This window comes from Microcaecilia unicolor, chromosome 3, assembly GCF_901765095.1.
Source record: "Microcaecilia unicolor chromosome 3, aMicUni1.1, whole genome shotgun sequence".
In the NCBI taxonomy this organism is placed as follows: Eukaryota; Metazoa; Chordata; class Amphibia; order Gymnophiona; family Siphonopidae; genus Microcaecilia; species Microcaecilia unicolor.
The window spans coordinates 58,224,395-58,249,635 of NC_044033.1; the positions used below are offsets into that span (position 1 = coordinate 58,224,395).

A 25,241-nucleotide genomic window follows, 5' to 3' on the forward strand; every position below is an offset into this window, starting at 1 on the left:
ACTGATAATATGACTTTGGTTATATTTACAAAGGGCTCTGGTTTAGGAGTCATTATAGATTCTGCTCTTTCAATGCATGACTAAGTAACTTTGATAAGTTACATTTGCAAAGGACTGTGGTTTAGGAGTCATTATAGATTCAGCTCTTGCAATGCATGACGAGTTTATAAGGCAGATTTGTTCCTACTTGTCTATTTCCATCTTTAGTACAATTATGCAGGCAGTGATGGTGTCCCGGTTTTATTTATTTATTTATTTTAGTTCAGTTCAAATCTCTTTATTGATTTTTTTCAAGAAAAAAAAACCCAAGAACCAACAACAAACAATAAAACAACACAACATAGGTATCAGAAACAACTATATAAGAGTTCACATATAAAGTAAAAAAAATCATCCAATTTGGTCCAATATCTTTTGGAAACACAGATGCCTCCCTGTCTTTCAAGTAATACCCCTTCATATTTATAGTATAGACACACGGTGTTCCTCCGGCGCTGCATCGTCAAATGAGAAGTGTCTTTCTAGTGTGTCACAATAAGTTTCACAACAATCAAAATTAAGAAATCAAAGACTCCTTATGGGCTTTGAGTAGAGGTCAAGTGAGGCCTATCGACTTCCAAATAAATTCTATAAGTAAGAGGTTCCTGCAGAGCAAAAATAGTAGAAATTCAAGTCCAAATGTTAGTCCAGTAGTCAATCAAGAAAATACAAGTATATGTCATATGTGATAAAGTACTTATCTGTAGTTTACACGTCCAGCATCTATTTCCCACTTCTGGACTACATTTAGCAACCTTAACTGGAGTCCAATAACACTTGTTGAGTAGGTAATAGGTGAGGTGCTGAAGAGATGCAGATCTTAAGGTTTGAAAAGAAGTCCTCCAAATTTTATTCCACTGCATCTCTTCCCCAGTATCAAGATTCCCCTCCCAAATACTCCATAATCCCACTAGAGGACTCTTATTAGGGCAATGTAAATATTTATAAAATTTGGAGCCATCATTAGGTATGTGGGAAACCCATTTATGGGCACAACGAAGGGGAAGGGGAGCTGTCCCAGTTATTTTTCTGCAATGCAGAGTATTTACAGCTTTCTAGGTTGCAGTTCAATTACAGTGTACTGAAAATACTGCTACATTGGTGCTAATATTCAAAGGCACTTATCTGGGTAGGGGTGGCTCTAATTCAGTTAAGTGCTGATGAGAGGGTTATTCTGTGTACTAACTGGATAGTACAGTGAATATTTCCTTTGACCTCTGCTGCACTGTCTAGCTAGTGCCAGGAAAGTCCATGAGTGGAGCCAGAGACCAGGAGCCAGATAGCTATGCAGATAAATTTAGGATAGCATTGTTGCTGTCTATGGGGGTATTTTACTAAAGCTTAGCTCGAGTTATCTGCAGCAGGGCCCATAGGAATAAAATGGGATCTGCTGCAGATAACTTGAGCTAAGCTTTAGTAAAGACCCCCCTAAATATTGCTGCTAACCAGTCAGCACTGACTCTGGATATTCACCAGGAGCTACTATTCAGGTACTGCTACTGAATATACAAGATTGGGGGGGGGGGGGTTGGGTTTTTTTTTAACCCATGTCAGTTAGTGTTTAAAAAATAGGTTAGGTTAGGGGCGGGCCAGGGGTGGAGCACCTACTTAACTGGTTAGTGTTGGAGTTCCTCAGGGATCTGTCATTGGACCCCTTCTTTTTTCAATCTACACCTCTTCCCTGGGCTCACTGATCTCATCTCATGGTTTCCAATACCATCTTTATGCTGATGACACCCAGCTTTACCTCTCCACACCAGACATCACTGCGGAAACCCAGGCCAAAATATCAGCCTGCTTATCCGAAATTGCTGCCTGGATGTCCAACCGCCACCTGAAACTGAACATGACCAAGACCGAGCTCATTGTCTTTCGACCCAAACCCACTTCTCCTCTCCCTCCACTCTCTATTTGAGTCGACAACACCCTCATCCTCCCCATCTCATCTGCCCACAACCTCAGAGTCATCTTTGACTCCTCCCTCTCCTTCTCTGCCCATATCCAGCAGACAGCCAAGACCTGTCGCTTCTTTCTCTATAACATCAGCAAAATTCGCCCCTTCCTCTCCGAGCACACCACCCGAACTCTCATCCACTCTCTCATCACCTCTCGCCTTGATTACTGCAACCTACTCCTCACTGGCCTCCCACTTAACCATCTATCCCCCCTTCAATCCTTTCAGAACTCTGCTGCCCGTCTTATCTTCCGCCTAGACCGATATGCTCATATTACCCCTCTCCTCAAGTCACTTCACTGGCTTCCGATCAGGTACCGCATACAGTTCAAGCTTCTCCTACTAACCTACAAATGCACTCAATCTGCAGCCCCTCATTACCTCTCTACCCTCATCTCCCCTTACGCTCCTACCCGTAACCTCCGCTCACAGGACAAATCCCTCCTCTCAGTACCCTTCTCCACCACTGCCAACTCCAGGCTCTGCCCTTTCTGCCTCGCCTCACCCTATGCTTGGAATAAACTACCTGAGCCCATATACCAAGCTCCCTCCCTGCCCATCTTCAAATCCTTGCTCAAAGCCCACCTCTTCAATGTTGCTTTCAGCACCTAACCATTGTACCTCTATCCAGGAAATCTAGACTGCCCCCAATTTGATTGACTGCACTTTTTTGTCCTTTAAATTGTAAGCTCCTTTGAGCAGGGACTGTCCTTCTTTGTTAGATTGTACAGCGCTGCGTAACCCTGGTAGCGCTTTAGAAATGTTAAATAGTAGTAGTAGTAGTGGCAATTTTCAGTCTGCTCACCGGCTAAGTAATTGCATAAAATTAGGACAGCAAAAAAAACTGTCCTAACCTTGGGCCTCCTTTACCAAACTGCACTAGTGATTCCTAGCACAGCTTTAATTGGCTTCTTCAGCACTGCTGTTCGGGAATCGTTAGTGCAGTTTGGTAAAAGATGCCCATTATGAGCTAAAGTTAACCGGGCACTGGTCTGAATAATGGTCAGTGCATAGTTAACTTCCAGGTGACCACTGATACCCGGATATTCAGTACCGAGTGCCGCTCATTTCCCCGGCATTGAATATCCAGGATCAGGTCAATCCAGGGCTGTGAGCAGCTCAAACACTGCATATCACCATGGGCTGAATATCAGGAGGAAAATATGAAGTATGGATAACCATGGTACAGCAATCTGAGGGGTACTTTTACTAAACTGCAGGAAAAAGGTCCCAGCAGTAGCGGTGGGGGCCGTTTTTCCCACTCACCAGGGTCCTTTTTACCACAGAGGGTAAAAAGCCCCTAAAAAAAGGTCATGCGATAAGATTACTCTTACCACATGACCATGCGGGGGGGGGGGGGAACACAACGCCACCTATTGAGGTGGCAGTAAGGGCTCCCGCAGTAACCTGGTGCAATCGAACAGTGAGCAGTAATGCCCAATCACCACCCAGTTAGCGCCGCACTATAAATAAAAAATTTTTCTAGCACGCCTATAATGCGTGCACTCAAGGCAGAACTGTGCGCTAACCCAGCGGTAGTTCCAGGCTAGCATGCAGTAAGCTCGCATTGAGCTTACCGACGCTTTGTAAAAGGGACCCTGAATTATTTCATTCCTTTGGTCATATAAAAAGCCCTGCCTTGTGTCATATAAATTGAATATGATTAAAGTTAGGTAGACAAATGGTAGTACTTACTTTTTCTTGATACTTAATATACTTTTGAAGCAAAATCAAGACTAAATCTTGCTCACTGATTTTTACTTTTTTTTCTATCTTAATCTATCAGTCTGCAGAAATGAAGTTCTGTGGGAACTGATTGGGCCCAACAGAACCATAAAGAATCAAGTATGTGCTGGCAGAATGATCGCCTATTTGCAGAAAATGAAGTCTGGATTGTGGACAGCTGCACAAAATGTACCTGTCAGGTGAGAACATAAAGCAAAGCTGCATTTTCCAAACAAACTGAGCTTATTGAACTTGAACTAGGAATGGGTTACCCAGGATTTGGTGTGTTGACAATCAGGGGTCTCTATTGCCAGAAAAAGAAAGTGTTGTAGAATGATGAAAAAACTTCCAACACTATAGGGTATGTATACTAAAGTGAGCTAAGCCCTATGCACTCTTAGCACATGTGAAAACATTTACCAGGAAATGCATTAAAGCATTTTGTGGTAAGAAATCTTTTTGTGTGCGCTAAGTATGCGGTATTAATATTTTTGTATTTATTTTTTGGAGGAGGCTTGTTGAGGTGGAGAATGAGCATTGACGCGCCATTCAGCTAGTGTATTAACGTCTGCATGCTGTACTGCTTAGTGCATCCATAGCACAGGAGGTGGTAAGTGATCCTGTGTCAATTTTTTCAGGCTACACGTGGTAATGCAAACATTAGCACATGACCTGAAAAAGAATAATACTTGATAAGGCCCTATTTCCTAAGTGTGCTGGAAATGAGCTTAGTGTATGGGAAAGTCTCGTGTTAGCACACTCTAAGCCCATTTCCTAGCACCCTAAAGAAGACAAACCCCATGTGAGAAACCTGCCATGACTTGCAGGGAAGTTATCAAGGTGCATTAGGGCTTCAGTTGCTATATTTTCCTCATAACGTGTCTTAAAGAACCCTATCGCAGTCCAACTTAATGTCCGCAGTGATATTTACGTCACTGCGAGTTACATAGTAATGAGATGCAAACGATGCAAAGCTGCTGCCCAATGCCCTCAGGCCAACAGAACAGGGATCCCCTCAGGCTGTATATGAAAAAGACGTTGTCAATCTTCTTTACGCTGAACACACTTCAAAGATGAACATGTTAACAGAGGAATCTGTTGACCTGGAAACTTTTCTGACTGAAGGAAATACCACTGACTGAGTCAAACTTTCTGGAGACAAACCATGTAAAAATTTTAAACACAAGCAAGCTAATTTAAACAAGACTTTTGCTTTAATAGGAAACAATGAACAAAAACCAACAACGAGAACAACATTATCAAACCTTTTCTTTCCAAAAATCAATCTAACTTCAAAATTCTGCAAAAATTGCAATCTTTCGTGAGAATATCTGAAGCAGTGGCGTAGCCAAGGGTGGGCTTGGGTGGGCCCAGGCCCACCCACTTTGGGCTCAGGCCCACCCAGTATCAGCACACCTATGATGTGGCTGGAATGGATCCCCAAGTCCCACCAGCCGAAAACTCTCAACAACTGTCCCTCCTTGCATACCTTTTAAATAGCAATCTTTGCCTACAGTGAGCAGCGACTGTTACATACTGCCTGCACTAGCCCCATAACCTTCTCTCTGATGTAGTCCTGCCTATGCGGAAACAGGAAGTTGCATCAGAAGAAGGCCGTGGGGCCAACATGAGCAGTGTGTATTAGTTGCTGCTTGCTGTCCGTGAAAATCTACTATTAAGAGGTATGCAGGGGAGGGGGAATGTTTGAGATACCATATGGCATGCAGGCAAGAGAGGGGAGAGACCAATCACTTGTGGGACAAGGCGGAGTTCTTCTGCCCACCCATCTTGGGCTCAGGCCCATCCAAAATTGGGTGTCTGGCTACGCCCCTGATCTGAAATCCCAGATTATAAGAATAGTCCAAATGAGATATAACAAAGTCTGGACCAACACTGCAAATTGGCTTTCATGGAAGTATTGAAGAATAGTCTTCAGTTGCCTTAATAAAAAAAAAAAAAATCATATATAAATAATTAATTTGGGCTTTACAGGTCAGAGCTGAATCTAATATGAAACCCAAACTTTAGATGAATTTACAATATTCAGGACATCATTATTATTCAAATTAATAGTGGCTGGAGCTTTTTGCCATCCATTTCCCAACCATAAAATTGTTCTTTTAGCTAAATTTGACTTGAGTCGATTTTGATTAGACCAAAATTCAATCTTGTTAATGCAGGATAAAACGTTTGATTGTAATCAGGTCATGTCTATAGGTATGGACATTGTGGACGCATACAGATACAGCCCTTTTTTGAGTGTTATTGGGGTACCTGACACTTAGCATAAATTCTACAAGGAATACATTTCTGGTAATACCAACCTTAGTGAGTGAAGTGTCAGAAGCAAATGTGTTCCCTGTTATCCTTAGATCCAAGCTCACTACACTCTAAATAATAGAAAGAACTAACTCCATAATCAAGTATTTTAAAATAGAATGCACTTTTATTTACAATAGCAGCAAAATGTGCAAAGAAGGCAAGAATATAGAAGCAGGAAGTATTATCATAGAAACAGCTCAGAGTAAATGCACAAACATCCCTAACTAGACTCCTAAGTAAAAGAGTCACAGTGAACCCACAGCACTTATACAAAGGAACATGGTACACATACAACCCGATGCAGACTTCTAGATGGCATTGGGTTCTTCAGATGGTCAGTCAGATTCAGTGCACGTCCGCTCCTTGGATGGAATGTCAACACAGCAGTCTTTTGCCTCAGATAAGAGCCCCTTTTTAAATAGAAATCATGGGCTGCAGCTGTGCTAATTATGTGCATTCTGGCCTTGGGGTGATGCATATATAACACTGTTATCCCTATTATTATGACATCAGAGCCCCAACATTGTCTTAAATGCCTAATCTCTGCAACACAACCAAACTAAAGCACGTAATGGGCATTACACAACTCTTCCGTTCTCCGATTCCCTAATGTGGCTGTGCCACATGAGCTTGATCTTACCACAACATCACCCTGTATTTGTTCACACCGAAGCCTGCAAAGGCCTCTCCGGTACAATGTAAGCCACATTGAGCCTACAAATAGGTGGGAAAATGTGGGATATAAATGTAACAAACAAATAAATACAATAAATTACTGGCTCCACATAGCTGGCCTCAGAGCCTTCTTTTTGTGGTGTCCCACTCCTCTGATGTAACTTCCTATTTCCAGGTGGGTGAAAGAGGTAAGGTTCCAGGGCCAGCCACAGTCAGCATATGTGAATTGCTACAGCTTCCAATGACCTCTAGAAGTAAAGTTTCAAAGAAGACTAGGGGGCAGGGTTTGAGAGAGAGGGGTAAATGCTGGACTATGGAGGGGGGTCAGGAGTGAAATGGAGGAAAGCGTAGGGCAAAGGTGGAGGGTGGGATAGGGATATTTTGGATTCAGGGTGGAGGGAAGGGAGGGAAGACAGATAGATATTGGGACCCAAGAATGAAAGGAGGGGAAAGATGTTGAAGCCAGGGTGGAGGGGATGGATAGAGAGAGAGAGAGAGAGAGAGAATGATGGACAACAGGTGGGAGAGAGGAAAGAAAGAGAGGGAGAAATGTTGACCTGGGGTGGAAGAGAAGGCAAGGGAGTTCCTGGACAATGAGATGCATAAAATACCCACATTTTATAGTATTCATGTGGGTCAAAATGGACACCTCTAGTGGTAATGCTTTTCTATTTTTTTTTCCCTGTACAGAATTCTAAAACTGTTTGCCATCAGATCACTTGCCCTGCAGTGCACTGCATTAGTCCATCATTCATGGATGGAGAGTGCTGTCCTTCTTGCGACTGTAAGTATCCTGTAAAATCTGAAGCCCACCCAGGTGTGAATGTAGCACAAACAATCAGAAAACACAATTAAAACTGAAAACAAGAACACAAGAACATGCTATAATATCCGTGAATGCTGTGATCAATGTCTGTGTCTATGTCTGCCTACAACAATGGTTTTTAATCATTGTCACATCAAGTCCTCTCAGTCTCTGAGCCTCTTCTTCTCTGCTTTTCTTGTAAAATACTATAATTAAAGTTATTCAACCAATATAATTAAATCTTACTCACTGAAAAGAATGCAACATATATACATGTTAAATGACATTTATTTTATGTAGCCCCTCTTTTGAGGTACACCTTATAAACCAGGGTCTCATTCAATTCCAAGGCCAAGTCCCTCTGCCATAGATTCTTAACAGGGGGAAGGATTTTCCACTTAAGGGTCCAAGGTGAAATAGGAAATATTTCAGACACAGTAAAGATGTTCCAAAATAAAAAAAATGTCTACTAATAAAAATTTACTTCAAGCAAAACAGGAAATGGAGATAGGTTCAAAGACAGTTTCACAGCATACAAGGATAAAATCTAGAACAGGATTGAGATCCTTTCATCCGCATGTTTCTTTGATACATTCTTTCCCTTCCCTTCCCTGTGACTTTAGTTTTTCCCTCAATCTTTACTGAGTTCCCTGAATTTTCTGATACCTGTTACTTCAAATGTTTTAGTTTATTTATTCCAGTTGCTCTTCTCCTTCTCTGGACTCTTTAGGACTTATGTTTACTTTATTTACAAGAACATAAGAATAGCCCTACTGGGTCAGACCAGCAGTCCATCTAACCCAGTATCCTGTTTCCAACAATCCAGGTCACAAGTACATAGCAGAAACCCAAATAGTAGCAGCATTCCATGCTACCAATCACAAGGCAAACAGTGGAGTAGCCTAATGATTAGTGCAGTGGGCTTTGATCCTGGCAACCTGCATTTGATCCTCACTACAGCTCCTTGTGACCCTGAGCAAGTCACTTAACCCTCCATTGTCCCAGGTACAAAAAACTTAGATTGTGAGCCCCCTAGGGACAAAGAAAGTACCTGTATATAATGTGTACAGTGCTGCTTATGTCTAGTAGCACTATAGAAATGATTAGTAGTAGTGGCATCTCCCATGTCCATCTCAATAACAGACTATAGACTTTTCCACCAGGAACTTGTCCAAATCTTTTTAAAACCCAGATACGCTAACCACTGTTACCATATCCTGTGGCAACGAGTTCCAGAGCTTAAATATTCATTGAGTGAAAAAATATTTCCTTCTATTTATTTTAAAAGTATTTCAATGTAGCTTCAAAGAACGAATAAATTTCAAAGTCCATAGAGATCCTCCGTGGAGTAGCTCCAAGCTACATGAACAGTTTGATTGATCTTCCAGTCAGAAACGGGACCAAATGTTCTCGAACATTTCTCAATCTTCACCTTCCCAATTGCAAAGGTCTCAAATACAAAACCTACTATGCATCCAACTTGTCAGTTATAGGCAGCCAACTCTGGAATGCCATACCCAGACACATCCGAACAACCAAAGAACACCTACCCTTCCGCAAGCTGCTGAAAACCTACCTCTTCAAACAAGCCTATCCAAATGACCCAACTTAATTCACGAACCTAATCCACACCACTAGCATTATCCTTACATTAAACCCTCCCCCACATCTCTTCCTCTTGACCTACTCTATACATTAAACCCTCCCCCACATCTCTTCCTCTTGTCCTACTCTATTCAATTATGTTATCTCTGTGATACTTTGTATCAGACATTGTAACTCTGTACCACACTTTGTAAACCGCACTAAACCTGCATTGTAACTCTGTACTATACTCTGTAAGCCGCACTGAACCTGCTAACAGCGGGAAAGAGCGGGGTATAAATGCTACAAATAAATAAAATAAATAAATTCATCCAGTGTCCGCTAGTCTTTGTACTTTTGGAACAAGTAAAAAATCGATTCACTTGTACTCGTTTTACACCACTCAGGGTTTTGTAGACCTGAAGTAAATCTCCCTTCAGCCATCTTTTTCCAAGCAGAAGAGCCCTAACCTCTTTAGCCTTTCCTCATATGAGAGGAGTTCCATCCCCTTTACCATTGTGGTCACTCACCTTTGAACCTTTTCTAATTCCAGTATATCTTTTTAGAGATACGGCAACCAGAACTGAATGCAGTACTCAAGGTGGTGTCACACTATGTAGCAATACAGAGGCATTATAGTATTCTTGGTCTTATTTACCATCCCTTTCTGCATCCTGTTTGCTTTTTTTGCCACCACTGCACACTTGGCAGAAGAGTTCAGCGTATTTGTCAGACTTTATTATTATTATTATTAGTTACATTTGTATCCCACATTTTCCCACCTTTTGCAGGCTCAATGTGGCTTACATATAACCGTTAACTGCGTTAGCTGGTTATGGTTTGAACAAATGCATGGTATGAATGAATACAATATGATATTGTGGTATAATGATATATATATATATGGTAGGAAATAGTTGGGGGGAACTTAGAGAGGGAAAGGGGGAAGAAGAGTCAGGTAATGTCCGTTACGGTCTTTGGTTATATTGTGTCACAAGTGACCGGTATTTTTATGTTGGGTCAGTGGGGTATGCTCTTCTGAACAAGTCTGTCTTTAGTGCTTTCTGAAAATTTAGGTGGTCGAGTGTAGTTTTTACTGCTTTTGGCAGTGAGTTCCATAGTTGTGCGCTTAGGTAGGAAAAGCTGGTTGCATAGGTGGATTTGTATTTGAGTCCTTTGCTGCTTGGGTAGTGGAGGTTTAGATATGATCGTGCAGATTTTGTGGTGTTTCTGGTTGGTAGGTCAATGAGGTCTGTCATGCATCCTGGTGCCTTGCCATAAATAATTTTGTGAACAGTCGTGCAGATTTTGAAAGTGATGTGTTCTTTGATTGGTAGCCAGTGCAGTTTTTCTCTGAGTGGTTTGGCGCTGTCAAAACGTGTTTTTCCAAATATAAACCTGGCTGCTGTATTTTGGGTGGTCTGAAGTTCTTATGATTGATCCTTGCATCCCGCATAGATTCCATTACAGTAATCTGCATGGCTTAATACCATGGACTGAACCAGGTTATGAAATATTTCCCTCCGAAAGAATGGTTTTACGCGTTTGAGTTTCCACATTGAGAAAAACATTTTCTTTATGGTGGATTTCGCTTGGGTCTCTAGTGATAGGTTACGGTCGATTGTTACTCCGAGAATTTTCAAGCAGTCTGAGACAAGGAGGGTGTATCCTGGGTGTTAATGTTTTGTGGGTTGGTATTATTGTATTGGGATGAGATGATGAGACAGTGTGTTTTTCTGTATTGAGTTTTAGTTGGAATGCATTTGCCCATGAGTTCATGATGTTTAAGCTTGTGAGTTCTTGTACCAAGTAGAGCGCTGCTGAGCCCGGTACTCAGACCAGGTTCTGCTTGGTGGCCGGACAACCCCGGGTTTCACCTGCGCTGACCACCGTTACCCAGAGGTTGAGCCCCTAGGTGCAGGCGGCCTGCAGGACTTACGAGACAGAGCTGGAAGCAGGGTGTAAAATGTATCAGCCAGGCAGGCAGCAGGCAAGAGAGTGATCCAGGTACAGGCAAAGTCAATAGGCAGGCAGCAGGCAGGGGAGTAATCCAGGAACAGGCAATGTCAACAGGCAGGCAGGCAGCAGGCAGGGGAGTAATCCAGGTACAGGCAATGTCAATAGGTAAACAACAGGCAAGAGAGTAATCCAGGCACAGGTAAAGTCAGCAGGTCAAGAGAGTAATCCAGGTACAGGCAAAGTCAGTAGGCAGGCAGCAGGTCAAGAGAGTAATCCAGGTACAGGCAAAGTCAGTAGGCAGGCAGGTCAAGAGAGTAATCCAGGTACAGGCAAGTCAGTAGGCAGGCAGCAGCAGCAGCAGGTCAAGAGAGCAATCCAGGTACAGGCAAGTCAGTAGGTAGGCATCAGGCAAGAGAGTAATCCAGGCACAGGTAAAGTCAATAGGCAGGCAGCAGGCAAGAGAGTAATCCAGGTACAGGCAAAGTCAGCAACAAGGGACAAAGTAGAGAAGAAGAAAGCTACTGAGCAAGTAACACCTACCAAAGTAGAAGCCGAAGTATGGAGTCCAGGGAGAGCTCAACTGATAAAGTGCTGGCATCTGACATCAGCAGGAACCAACAGGGGAGAAGGAGCACAGCCATAGGACAAGAGCAGGGGGAGGAGGAACCAGAAGACCAATAGGAGAGAAGCAAGGGAAGCCAGGCAGAGGGAGAGCAAACACAGGTGCGTGGAAGCAAAGCAATCAAGGAGCCTGGAAGCCAGGTAGAGAGAGAGCAGACACAGTGTGCATGGAAGCAAAGCAATCAAGGAGCCTGCAACCACGTCTCTCTAAAAACCCAGAGAAGAACTACAACACACATGGCTCAGGGCTGTGCCAGTCAAGTGTGCTTGTTGACGGGACCCCCGCGCAGCCTGAGGGACACCGCTTGCGTTGAGGTAGGGGACATGACAGTATTGTCTACAATGACACTTAGATCTTTTTCTTGGGTTCTGGTCCCCAAGGTTAACCCTAGCATCAAGTAATTATGATTCAAATTATTCTTTCCAATGTGCATCATTTTGCATTTATCTACATTAAATATCATCTCCATTTGGATGCTCAGTCTTCCAGTTTCCTAAGGTCTTCCTGCAATTTTTACAGTCCGCTTTTGTTTTGACAACTTTGAATAGTTTTGTGTCATCTGCAAATTAATCACTTCACTTGTCAGTCTGATTTCCAGATGATTTATAAATATGCTAAATAGCACTGGTCCCAGTACAGATCCCTGCAGCACTCCACTGTTCACCCTTCCCCACTGAGAGAAATAGCCATTTAACCCTACCCTATGTTTTTGTCCAATAACCAATTCCTGATCCACAACAGAACATTGCCTCCTATCCCACAGGTTTTTAATTTTCTCAGAAGTATCTCATGAGGAACTTTGTCAAAAGCTTTCTGAAAACCTAGATACACTACATCAACTGGCTAACCTTTATCCACCTGTTTGTGTACACCTTCAAAGAAATGAAGCAAATTGATGAGGCATGACTTCCCTCATCTGAAACCATGCTGATTCCGTCCCATTAAACCATGTTTATCTATATGTTCCATAATTTGTTTTACAATAGTTTCCACTATTTTGTTCCTGGCACTGAAGTCAGGCTTACCGATCTGTAATTTCCCATAACTGTAATTTCCCATATCACTCCTGGAACCCTTTTTAAAAATTGGCATTACGTTGGCCACCCTCCAATCTTTAGGTCATAATGACAGGTTTTAGACTAATAACAGCAGATCAGAAATTTAATGTTTGAATTCTTTCAGTACCCTTGGATATATTCCAGTTTCTGTTCTCCTTTTCTGGACTCTTTTGGACTCCTGGAATAAGCACCTGTTAGTCAGCTTTCTCCTTTCTTCCCTATCACACTGCATACACACTGCTCACAATTCCTGCACCAGTCTGTTATTTCCTGAAACTCGGATAAAAGTATTACATAGTAGATGACGGCAGAAAAAGACCTGCACGGTCCATCCAGTCTGCCCAAGAAATGTGCCACTTTTTTGTGCATACCTTACCTTGATTTGTACCTGTCTTTTTCAGGGCACAGACCGTACAAGTCTGCCCAGCAGTATCCCTGCCTCCCACCATTGGCTCTGGCACAGACTGTTGGATTATTTGTAGTAAATAATTAGCAGATTTTAGTACACACAGCTTCAGCTTTAGAAATGTTAATTTCTTTCTTCATCTCTCTCTCATTCACCCCTGAATAATTCACTGCTGAGTCACTTTAAAGTTGAAGTAACAAAACATCTGTTTACTCACAGTTTGCAGTTAGATTATAATCAGACAGGCTTATATTTACATATTACTATACATTTGTATTATCAGCTCTTTCCATGTGCTTAGATGGTAATGGATGCTCACACCACCATAGATCCTCTCAGGTTAGGAGAGATCATGAGCTCCATGTGCTCCATGTGCTGCATCTGCTGCATCTAAACCCCCACAGGAAGTTACATAGCTGTGTGACCTCTCTAAGTAATTCACATCAGAGGTCACAGAGTAATCACAGAGAAATAATAGGTGACAGGCAATGCATGTAAAATACAATTACATTCCAACAAACCCCTTCTCATGCATAACTGTCATGCAATTATTTATTCATACAAAGTCCAAGCTTTATACGCAGATTCACAAAATGTTCTCTGGGTAACGGTTTTGGTCATGATGTCAGCTGTCATCTCACTGGTGTGACAATAGTGTAGACTGATGACCCCTTCTTTCGCCAACTCTCGCACGTTGTGGTATTTCGTTGCGATGTGCTTGGTGCGTGACTGAACCTTGTCATTCTGTGACAGTCGGATACAGCTCTGATTATCTTCCATTATCTGGATTGGTCTCTTTCATTTATTCCGAAATCCAGCAAAAGTTTTTCAATCCACATCAGTTCTCTGCACGCTTCCGATACGGCCACGTATTCAGCTTCTGTAGAAGACAAACTCACAATACTTTGTTTATGACTGGCCCATGAAATTTGTACATTTCCATACATAAACACATATCCACTTGTGGATTTATAATCAGAATGATCCCCTGCCCAATCTGAATCACAGTAACATATTAGTTTTGGATTACTATTGGCTGAAATCTTTAATTTACAATCAATGGTACCCTTTAAATACCTTACCATCCTTTTAACTGCAGTCCAATCTGATTTGGTAGGTGAGCTGACCCTTCTGCTCAAAATTCCTACTGCATTTGCTATATCAGCCCTGTATGTGGTAGCTAGATATAAAAGCTTACCTATGGCTGATCTATATTGGATGTTATCTGGTAAAGGTTCTCTTACTGTTTCATCCTTCAGAAAATCAGTGATCAATGGGAGTGCTTACAACTTGGGCATCTTGCATACCTAAACTTTCAATAAGCTCATTTATTTTCTGCTTCTGGCTTAGAAGATAAGAACCATCATTTTGTTTCTCAATTTCTATACCAAGATAGTATGACACATTACCCAGTTCTTTTATCTCAACATTGAGGTTTAAACACTTTACAATGTCCTTGTACTCTTGCTCATTTTTGCTTGCAATGAGCAGATCATCAACAAAAGCCAAAATGTATGCATATTGTCCATTTGTGCACCTAGTGTACAAACATTTATCTGCTTCACCTTGCTTAAATCCTAAATTTGTCAATATTTCATGCAATTTTTCATTCCAACATTCTGCACTTTGCTTTAATCCATAAAGACCTTTGTTTAATTTACACACTAGCTGTCTTTGTTTTGTATTTATGAAACCTGTTGGCTGTTCCATGTACAAGTCTTCAGTTATATCTCCATGAAGAAATGCTGTTTTCACATCAACGTGGTTGACTTGCATGCCTTTTGAGACTGCAATGCTCAGAAGTGTTCTGATTGTCGTGTGTTTCACTACAGGTGCAAACACTTCATCAAAATCTTCTCCATATTTTTGAAGATATCCCTTTGCCACTAATCTGGCTTTATACCTTTCCACTTTTCCTTGTGCATTCCTTTTTAACTTGAATACCCATTTGCATCCTATAGCTTTCTTGCCAGGAGGTAATTTTGTAAGAATCCAAGTATTATTTTTATCCAATGCATCAATTTCTTCTTGTGCAGCTTTACGCCATTCAGCAGCTTCTTCTGCTGGCATTTTCTCAATCTCATCCCATGTTAAGGGCTCTGAGCTTCTGCTGACTTTGTTAGGTAAGACAGTCTTTGGGGGTGGAACACCTTTGTTTTCCCTGGATGAGCGTCTGACAACAGGTTGGTCTGACCTTTCCGCATCCTCTAAATCTGAGAGTTCTTCTCCAATTGATTCCCCTTCTCCAACTGTACTGTCTTCTTCAATGATCCTTTCTGTGTCTGTTTCCTCTGCCTGTTCCTCGTTAGAAACAGATGAGTTGCTTTCAGACATCTGCCTTGGTATGGCATTTATATACACTGGCATGTCTATTATGGTTCTAGTTTTCATATTCTGGATGATAAGGCTCATCTGGGATAATCCAGCCTTTATCAACCCTTTTGTTTTCATCAAAATATGTAACATGTCTTATGCCAACAATGCCAGTTTTCAGATTCAAAATTCTATATCCTTTGTGTCCTGGAGTATAGCCAACTAAAATGCCCCTTTCTGTTGTGGAATCCAGCTTATGCCTTCTTTGCTTTGGTACATGAGCATATGCTGTACTTCCAAATGTTCTTATGTGTGACAGGTTTGGCTTCCTACCATGCCATGTCTCATGTGGTGTGCGCTCAGCGCCTTTAGTTGGCATTCTGTTTGTAGGTACACTGCTGTGAGAATTGCTTCCCCCCATAGTCTTTTAGGGAGATTGCTATCTGACAGCATACATCTGGTCATTTCCACAAGTGACCTAAATTTTCTCTCTGCAACAGAATTTTGCTCTGGTGTATAAGCTACTGTTGTGATATGTTGAATGCCTTCTTGTTCTAGAAATGTGCGCATGCTTTGTGAAGTGAACTCACCACCATTGTCGGTCTGAAGAACCTTTGGTTTTCTTTCAAATTTATTGCTCACCATGGCTACGTATTTCTTCAGCATGTCTGTGACTTGACTTTCTCTTTCAGCAAATAGGCCACACAATATCTAGAGAAATCATCCAAGAATATTAGCACAAATCTGTTATTCCCAATGATGGGATATTAAACGGTCCACATAAGTCACTGTGTATTAAGTCCAGCACTTTATTACTCCTATTTCCTGTGTATGCAGGAAATGAGGGTCTCACACCTTTTTGAGTAACACAGTCTATGCATTTCTCCATTTTACCAGCATCTGCACTTATCTGAATGCCAGTGGCTAGTTGCTTACTGTAAAGATCCTGGATCACCTTAGAATCACGATGTCCCAGGCGGCGGTGCCAGATTTCCAGACTACATTTACCATCATTCTTCCCCACTTGCGCCAGATGTGAGGCTTCACCTGAAATGCTCAGTTTATAAACATCATTATGCATAAAAGCTTCAGCATACACTTCATCATTTTTAGAGATTGTGCACTTACTATTTTCAAAATGAATCACAAATCCCTTCTTATCTAATGTAGATACACTAAGCATATTACAAACTGCTTGGAGAATATACAAGACATCACTTACAGGAATTTCTTTAACTTCATTAGACACTTTGCATTTTAAGAATCCAATACCTTTTGCTTGGATCTTAGCAGTCCCTGCGTTTGCAGTTTTAAGAATACCTTCCTCTGGACACATTTCCTGAAAGAAATCTTTAGAATTGGTTAAATGGCATGTGCTCCCTGAATCCAAAATCCAAGTACTTTCATTTGAATGTATATTTACCATAGTCAAAGATTTTTCTGCATTAGAAAGCCCTTGTGTTTATCTTTGTCCTTCATACATTTCCTGGTTTGAAAATTCTTTAGTTCCATTGGCTTAGGTGAGCTAGAGGGAGTGTTTTGTGTTTCCTTACACCATTTAGATACATGTCCCTCCTTTCCACATGAGTAGCAATCAGCTTGCCCTTGGGTGGAGTTTCCCATAGCTCCGCCTTCCTCTGTTCTTTGCCAAGAAATTTGTTTCATTTCTCTCTGACTGACTTTGAGAACACATCTCCTCAGAATCATTTATTATGCATTCCTGCCTTAGTTTTGATGTTGCCTGTTCAAAAGATTGCCCTTCAATGGCCTCATTTACAGACCTAAAAACATCAAACTTCTTTGATAGTGAGGTAAAAAGAAATGCTCTTTTCAAATGCATCACACATGGGAATTCCAGAAGTTCTAACTTTTGAAATGAAGACATAAGATGCATAATGTGATCATTACATTACTTTTATCCCTTAATTTGGTTTCATTCAACTCTGCCAAACCAAATTGGTTGCTGCTTTGCATATTAGTTGCATACATAGTTCTCAGTTTATATAAAATGTCCTTTGGTGTATCTTTTCCCTCCACTAATATGGCTTGTTTCTCTGAGAGAGCTTCCAAAAGCATGCACTTCACATAATAGTTTGCATTGTCCCATTCAGCCATATTGTCAGCTGTTCTGTCTTGGTCTAAGCATATATTTAATCTTTTTGCTCGAAGGAGGACATATGAATCTTAGTTCCCACTGCCGATAATTAAACTCAGTTAATTTAGGCACCTTGAGAGAATAGAAAAATGGTGATTTTCTTCCCTCAGCCATTTTCTTAGCCTTCTGTCTGCTGTGTGGGGGGAGAGAGAGACAGACTGAATCTTTCCTTTAAAAAACTTAAGAGAAAAATGTGGCCTTTTTTTCTGCCTGGTATATTTCTCTTCTTTTTCAATTCCTGGCCCTGGGCCCATACCCTTTTGTTGATTATTTGTAGTAAATAATTAGCGATTTTAGTACACACAGCTTCAGCTTTAGAAATGTTAATTTCTTTCTTCATCTCTCTCTCATTCACCCCTGAATAATTCACTGCTGAGTCACTTTAAAGTTGAAGTAACAAAACATCTGTTTACTCACAGTTTGCAGTTAGATTATAATCAGACAGGCTTATATTTACATATTACTATACATTTGTATTATCAGCTCTTTCCATGTGCTTAGATGGTAATGGATGCTCACACCACCATAGATCCTCTCAGGTTAGGAGAGATCATGAGCTCCATGTGCTCCATGTGCTGCATCTGCTGCATCTAAACCCCCACAGGAAGTTGCATAGCTGTGTGACCTCTCTAAGTAATTCACATCAGAGGTCACAGAGTAATCACAGAGAAATAATAGGTGACAGGCAATGCATGTAAATACAATTACATTCCAACACAGACCGTATAAGTCTGCCCAGCACTATCCCCGCCTCCCAACCACCAGCCCCGCCTCCCACTACCGGCTCTGTTATTCAATCTCGGCTAAGCTCCTGAGGATCCTTGCCTCATAAGAGATATACCTAAAATAAGGTATTTATAACTTCAGAATGGGGACACTCTCCACTCCATGGCTGGATCCCTGAGGAGAATCGGTTTTACTGTGTTATCTTCTGCATCTGCTACTGGATGCCAGAGGGTGGATGCAGGCTTCATCCCTCTCCAGCTTCAAAGACATTCCCTGTTCCCAAAACCTTCTTGAGAGAAACAGGAAACTGGCCTTCTCCATTTTTCACTTCAATCCCTTACTATATTTCAGTGGCGTAGCCAGACAGCCAGTTTGGGTGGGCCTGAGCCCAAAGTGGGTGGGCACAAAATTTTCTCGCTCCGCCCTACCTCCACCTCAAAATATAAATACTTTAGCTAATGAGGATCCTCAAGCTCAGTCAGCTGAAGACTTTCCCTGAAGGTGGCCAGAACTCTCTTTTACCAAGCTTGGCAGGCAGCAGCAATGACCCTAAGCCACTGATGCCAGCACCCCACACATGCTTAGCTGTCGATGGCTCAAGGATGCTGTTGCCAGAGCTTGGTAGAAGGGAGTTCTGGCCGCCTTTGGAGGAGGTCCTTAGCTGGGGATGCCTGTGAATCCTCACCAGCTATACAGCAAGGGTTAGGACTGTTGTAAGACCTACTTGGCCCAGGTCAGAAAATAAAGGAGGGCTCCCCTCCCCGATTCCCTCTCCTCTTGCCTCCCTTCCATTTTCCACCTGCCATTACTATTCACACCAACAGAACCTCACCAAACACAGAACAAGGGATCACAAATTAGAAATAAAAATATTTAGGACAAAAATTGAAAAGGAACCCCAAGAAGTTAAACATAGCATTACTGCAACACTGGAGACACAAAACATGCATTTCCTTTTCTACAGAACACAATACAAGACATTTCCTATGCACATTTCCTAAAGCTAACATATTCCATTTAAAACATTTGAAATAAATGCTTTGTTTCTACCTTGTGGTCTGGACATTTTATTTTTCCATCTTGCTGGTTCCAATTTCTCTTTTCTGCTTTTCTCTCTGCCGTCTGCTAATTCTTCTTCAAGCGGCTGTAGTCCATTTGTCTTTTCTCCTCTCTCCTGTCTGTTCCCTCAATATTCCTGCCTCTGACATGTTGGTCATTCCTTTGTAGCTCTTTTCTGCCTCTCTCTCACCCTTCTTTGTCTCCTTTTTACTTTTCAACTACCTATCAAATTTCCATCTTCTTCTTTCACCCACTAGCTCTCCCATTCCCCATCTTACTCCTCCCCATCCCTACTTTCTCTTTTATCTTTAATCTACTCCCCATTACCATATTTCTACCCTCTGTAATCACTATCTCTCATTCATTTCCTTGCCACCCCCTCCTCCCCCTCTTGCCCTCTCTCACAGGGTTCCACCATTCCCATCATCTTCTCCCTCCACCCTTCTAACCAGCATCTGATCCCCTCCCCACCCCACCATGGTAGCCTTATATTTTCCTGCCCCTTCTCTCTTCATTCCTGTTAAATAGTAATAGTAGTAGTCCTCTCCCCCATGGCCCAGCATTTCCCCCCTCACCAGCTACTGTGTACCTCTCATCCACCTCCATGTCTATCTCCCCCTCTCATTCCCACTGTCCAACGTCTCTCTCCCCTTCCCATACAGCATATCTACCTTCCTCCCCTCTACCAGCATGTCTAACATTTCTCCCTTCCCTCCACTCCTATGCCCACCATTTTGCCCTCCTCTCCACCCCTATGTTTAACATTTCTCCCCCTCTCACCACCTATCCCCTCTCTATGCAGCATGTCTCCCTCTCCTCCACCTCATATGCAGCCAAGACTTCTCCCTTCCTGACCCCTCCACCCCTTTACTGGATCTCTCCCTTCTTCCCCATGCAGCTTCTCCCCCACCCACCATGCCTCATCATTCCATCTTCCCTCCTCCCTGTGCAGCATCTTTCCTTCCATCTTCTTCCCTTCCCCCCCCCCCCGCCCGTGCAGCTGCTGTCCCCGTCTTCCCTCCCCCATTTCTGTTGGATTATTTGTAGTAAATAATTAGCAGATTTTAGTACACACAGCTTCAGCTTTAGAAATGTTAATTTCTTTCTTCATCTCTCTCTCATTCACCCCTGAATAATTCACTGCTGAGTCACTTTAAAGTTGAAGTAACAAAACATCTGTTTACTCACAGTTTGTAGTTAGATTATAATCAGACAGGCTTATATATACATATTACTATACATTTGTATTATCAGCTCCTTCCATGTGCTTAGATGGTAATGGATGCTCACACCACCATAGATCCTCTCAGGTTAGGAGAGATCATGAGCTCCATGTGCTCCATGTGCTGCATCTGCTGCATCTAAACCCCCACAGGAAGTTACATAGCTGTGTGACCTCTCTAAGTAATTCACATCAGAGGTCACAGAGTAATCACAGAGAAATAATAGGTGACAGGCAATGCATGTAAAATACAATTACATTCCAACAAACCCTTCTCATGCATAACTGTCATGCAATTATTTATTCATACAAAGTCCAAGCTTTATACGCAGATTCACAAAATGTTCTCTGGGTAACGGTTTGGTCATGATGTCAGCTGTCATCTCACTGGTGTGACAATAGTGTAGACTGATGACCCCTTCTTTCGCCAACTCTCGCACGTTGTGGTATTTCGTTGCGATGTGCTTGGTGCGTGACTGAACCTTGTCATTCTGTGACAGTCGGATACAGCTCTGATTATCTTCCATTATCTGGATTGGTCTCTTTTCATTTATTCCGAAATCCAGCAAAAGTTTTTCAATCCACATCAGTTCTCTGCACGCTTCCGATACGGCCACGTATTCAGCTTCTGTAGAAGACAAACTCACAATACTTTGTTTATGACTGGCCCATGAAATTTGTACATTTCCATACATAAACAAATATCCACCTTGTGGATTTATAATCAGAATGATCCCCTGCCCAATCTGAATCACAGTAACATATTAGTTTTGGATACTATTGGCTGAAATCTTTAATTTACAATGCAATGTACCCGTTAAATACCTTACCATCCTTTTAACTGCAGTCCAATCTGATTTGGTAGGTGAGCTGACCCTTCTGCTCAAAATTCCTACTGCATTTGCTATATCACCCTGTATGTGGTAGCTAGATATAAAAGCTTACCTATGGCTGATCTATATTGGATGTTATCGGTAAAGTTCTCTTACTGTTTCATCCATTCAGAAAAATCAGTGATCATGGGAGTGCTTACAACTTGGGCATCTTGCATACCTAAACTTTCAATAAGCTCATTTATTTTCTGCTTCTGGCTTAGAAGATAAGAACCATCATTTTGTTTCTCAATTTCTATACCAAGATAGTATGACACATTACCAAGTTCTTTTATCTCAACATTGAGGTTTAAACACTTTACAATGTCCTTGTACTCTTGCTCACTTTTGCTTGCAATGAGCAGATCTCAACAAAAGCTAAAATGTATGCATATTGTCCCATTTGTGCGACACTAGTGTACAAACATTTATCTGCTTCACCTTGCGTTAAATCCTAAATTTTGTCATATTTCATGCAATTTTTCATTCCAACATTTTGCACTTTGCTTTAATCATAAAGACCTTTGTTTAATTTACACACTAGATGTCTTTGTTTTGTATTTATGAAACCTGTTTGGTTGTTCCATGTACAAGTCTTCAGTTGATTTTCTCCATGAAGAAGACGCTGTTTTCACATCAATGTGGTTGACTTGCATGCCTTTTGAGACGGCAATGCTCAGAAGTGTTCTGATTGTCGTGTGTTTCACTACAGGTGCAAACACTTCATCAAAATCTTCTCCATATTTTTGAAGATATCCCTTTGCCACTAATCTGGCTTTATACCTTTCCACTTTTCCTTGTGCATTCCTTTTTAACTTGAATACCCATTTGCATCCTATAGCTTTCTTGCCAGGAGGTAATTTTGTAAGAATCCAAGTATTATTTTTATCCAATGCATCAATTTCTTCTTGTGCAGCTTTATGCCATTCAGCAGCTTCTTCTGCTGGCATTTTCTCAATCTCATCCCATGTTAAGGGCTCTTGAGCTTCTGCTGACTTTGTTAGGTAAGACAGTCTTGGGGTGGAACACCTTTGTTTTCCCTGGATGAGCGTCTGACAACAGGTTGGTCTGACCTTTCCGCATCCTCTAAATCTGAGAGTTCTTCTCCAATTGATTCCCCTTCTCCAACTGTACTGTCTTCTTCAATGATCCTTTCTGTGTCTGTTTCCTCTGCCTGTTCCTCGTTAGATACAGGTGAGTTGCTTTCAGACATCTGCCTTGGTATGGCATTTATATACACTGGCATGTCTATTATGGTTCTATTTTCATATTCTGGATGATAAGGCTCATCTGGGATAATCCAGCCTTTATCAACCCTCTTGTTTTCATCAAAATATGTAACATGTCTTATGCCAACAATGCCAGTTTTCAGATTCAAAATTCTATATCCTTTGTGTCCTGGAGCATAGCCAACTAAAATGCCCCTTTCTGTTGTGGAATCCAGCTTATGCCTTCTTTGCTTTGGTACATGAGCATATGCTGTACTTCCAAATGTTCTTATGTGTGACAGGTTTGGCTTCCTACCATGCCATGTCTCATGTGGTGTGCGCTCAGCGCCTTTAGTTGGCATTCTGTTTTGTAGGTACACTGCTGTGAGAATGGCTTCTCCCCATAGTCTTTTAGGGAGATTGCTATCGGACAGCATACATCTGGTCATTTCCACAAGTGACCTAAATTTTCTCTCTGCAACAGAATTTTGCTCTGGTGTATAAGCTACTGTTGTGATATGCTGAATGCCTTCTTGTTCTAGAAATGTGCGCATGCTTTGTGAAGTGAACTCACCACCATTGTCGGTCTGAAGAACCTTTGGTTTTCTTTCAAATTTATTGCTCACCATGGCTACGTATTTCTTCAGCATGTCTGTGACTTGACTTTTCTCTTTCAGCAAATAGGCCACACAATATCTAGAGAAATCATCCAAGAATATTAGCACAAATCTGTTATTTCCCAATGATGGGATATTAAACGGTCCACATAAGTCACTGTGTATTAAGTCCAGTACTTTATTACTCCTATTTCCTGTGTATGCAGGAAATGAGGGTCTCACACCTTTTTGAGTAACACAGTCTATGCATTTCTCCATTTTACCAGCATCTGCACTTATCTGAATGCCGGTGGCCAGTTGCTTACTGTAAAGATCCTGGATCACCTTAGAATCACGATGTCCCAGGCGGCGGTGCCAGATTTCCAGACTACATTTACCATCATTCTTCCTTACTTGCGCCAGATGTGAGGCTTCACCTGAAATGTTCAGCTTATAAACATCATTATGCATAAAAGCTTCAGCATACACTTCATCATTTTTAGAGATTGTGCACTTACTGTTTTCAAAATGAATCGCAAATCCCTTCTTATCTAATGTAGATACACTAAGCATATTGCAAACTGCTTGGGGAATATACAAGACATCACTTACAGGAATTTCTTTAACTTCATTAGACACTTTGCATTTTAAGAATCCAATACCTTTTGCTTGGATCTTAGCAGTCCCTGCGTTTGCAGTTTTAAGAATACCTTCCTCTGGACACATTTCCTGAAAGAAATCCTTAGAATTGGTTAAATGGCATGTGCTCCCTGAATCCAAAATCCAAGTACTTTCATTTGAATTATTATTTACCATAGTCAAAGATTTTTCTGCCATTAGAAAGCCCTTGTGTTTATCTTTGTCCTTCATACATTTCCTGGTTTGAAAATTCTTTAGTTCCATTGGCTTAGGTGAGCTAGAGGGAGTGTTTTGTGTTTCCTTACACCATTTAGATACATGTCCCTCCTTTCCACATGAGTAGCAAATCAGCTTGCCCTTGGGTGGAGTTTTCCCATAGCTCCGCCTTCCTCTGTTCTTTGCCAAGAAATTTGTTTCATTTCTCTCTGACTGACTTTGAGAACACATCTCCTCAGAATCATTTATTATGCATTCCTGCCTTAGTTTTGATGTTGTCTGTTCAAAAGATTGCCCTTCAATGGCCTCATTTACAGACCTAAAAACATCAAACTTCTTTGATAGTGAGGTAAAAAGAAATGCTCTTTTCAATGCATCACACATGGGAATTCCAGAAAGTTCTAGCTTTTGAAATGAAGACATAAGATACATAATGTGATCATTACATTTACTTTTATCCCTTAATTTGGTTTCATTCAACTCTGCCAACCAAATTGGTTGCTGCTTTGCATATGTAGTTGCATACATAGTTCTCAGTTTATATAAAATGTCCTTTGGTGTATCTTTTCCCTCCACTAATATGGCTTGTTTCTCTGAGAGAGCTTCCAAAAGCATGCACTTCACATAATAGTTTGCATTGTCCCATTCAGCCATATTTTCAGCTGTTCTGTCTTGGTCTAAGCATATATCTAATCTTTTTGCTCGAAGGAAACATATGAATCTTAGTTCCCACTGCTGATAATTAAACTCAGTTAATTTAGGCACCTTGAGAGAGTAGAACAATAGTGAATTTCTTCCCTCAGCCATTTTCTTAGCCTTCTGTCTGCTGTGTGGGGGGAGAGAGAGACAGATTGAATCTTTCCTTTAAAACTTAAGAGAAAAATGTGGCCTTTTTTTCTGCCTGGTAATATTTCTCTTCTTTTTCAATTCCTGGCCCTGGGCCCATAACCCTTTTGTTGGATTATTTGTAGTAAATAATTAGCAGATTTTAGTACACACAGCTTCAGCTTTAGAAATGTTAATTTCTTTCTTCATCTCTCTCTCATTCACCCCTGAATAATTCACTGCTGAGTCACTTTAAAGTTG

The 25,241-nt window shown here is 41.4% G+C and overlaps 1 protein-coding gene across 1 annotated transcript in view; it reads left to right on the top strand.

The window, feature by feature from the left end:
* The window catches only part of THBS2 (thrombospondin 2), a 287,917-nt gene that overhangs the window by 124,987 nt on the left and 137,689 nt on the right, over positions 1 to 25,241 (top strand). The window contains 2 exon segments of the mRNA XM_030195961.1: positions 3,833 to 3,918; positions 7,406 to 7,499. Coding sequence (XP_030051821.1) covers positions 3,833 to 3,918; positions 7,406 to 7,499 — 180 coding nt within the window.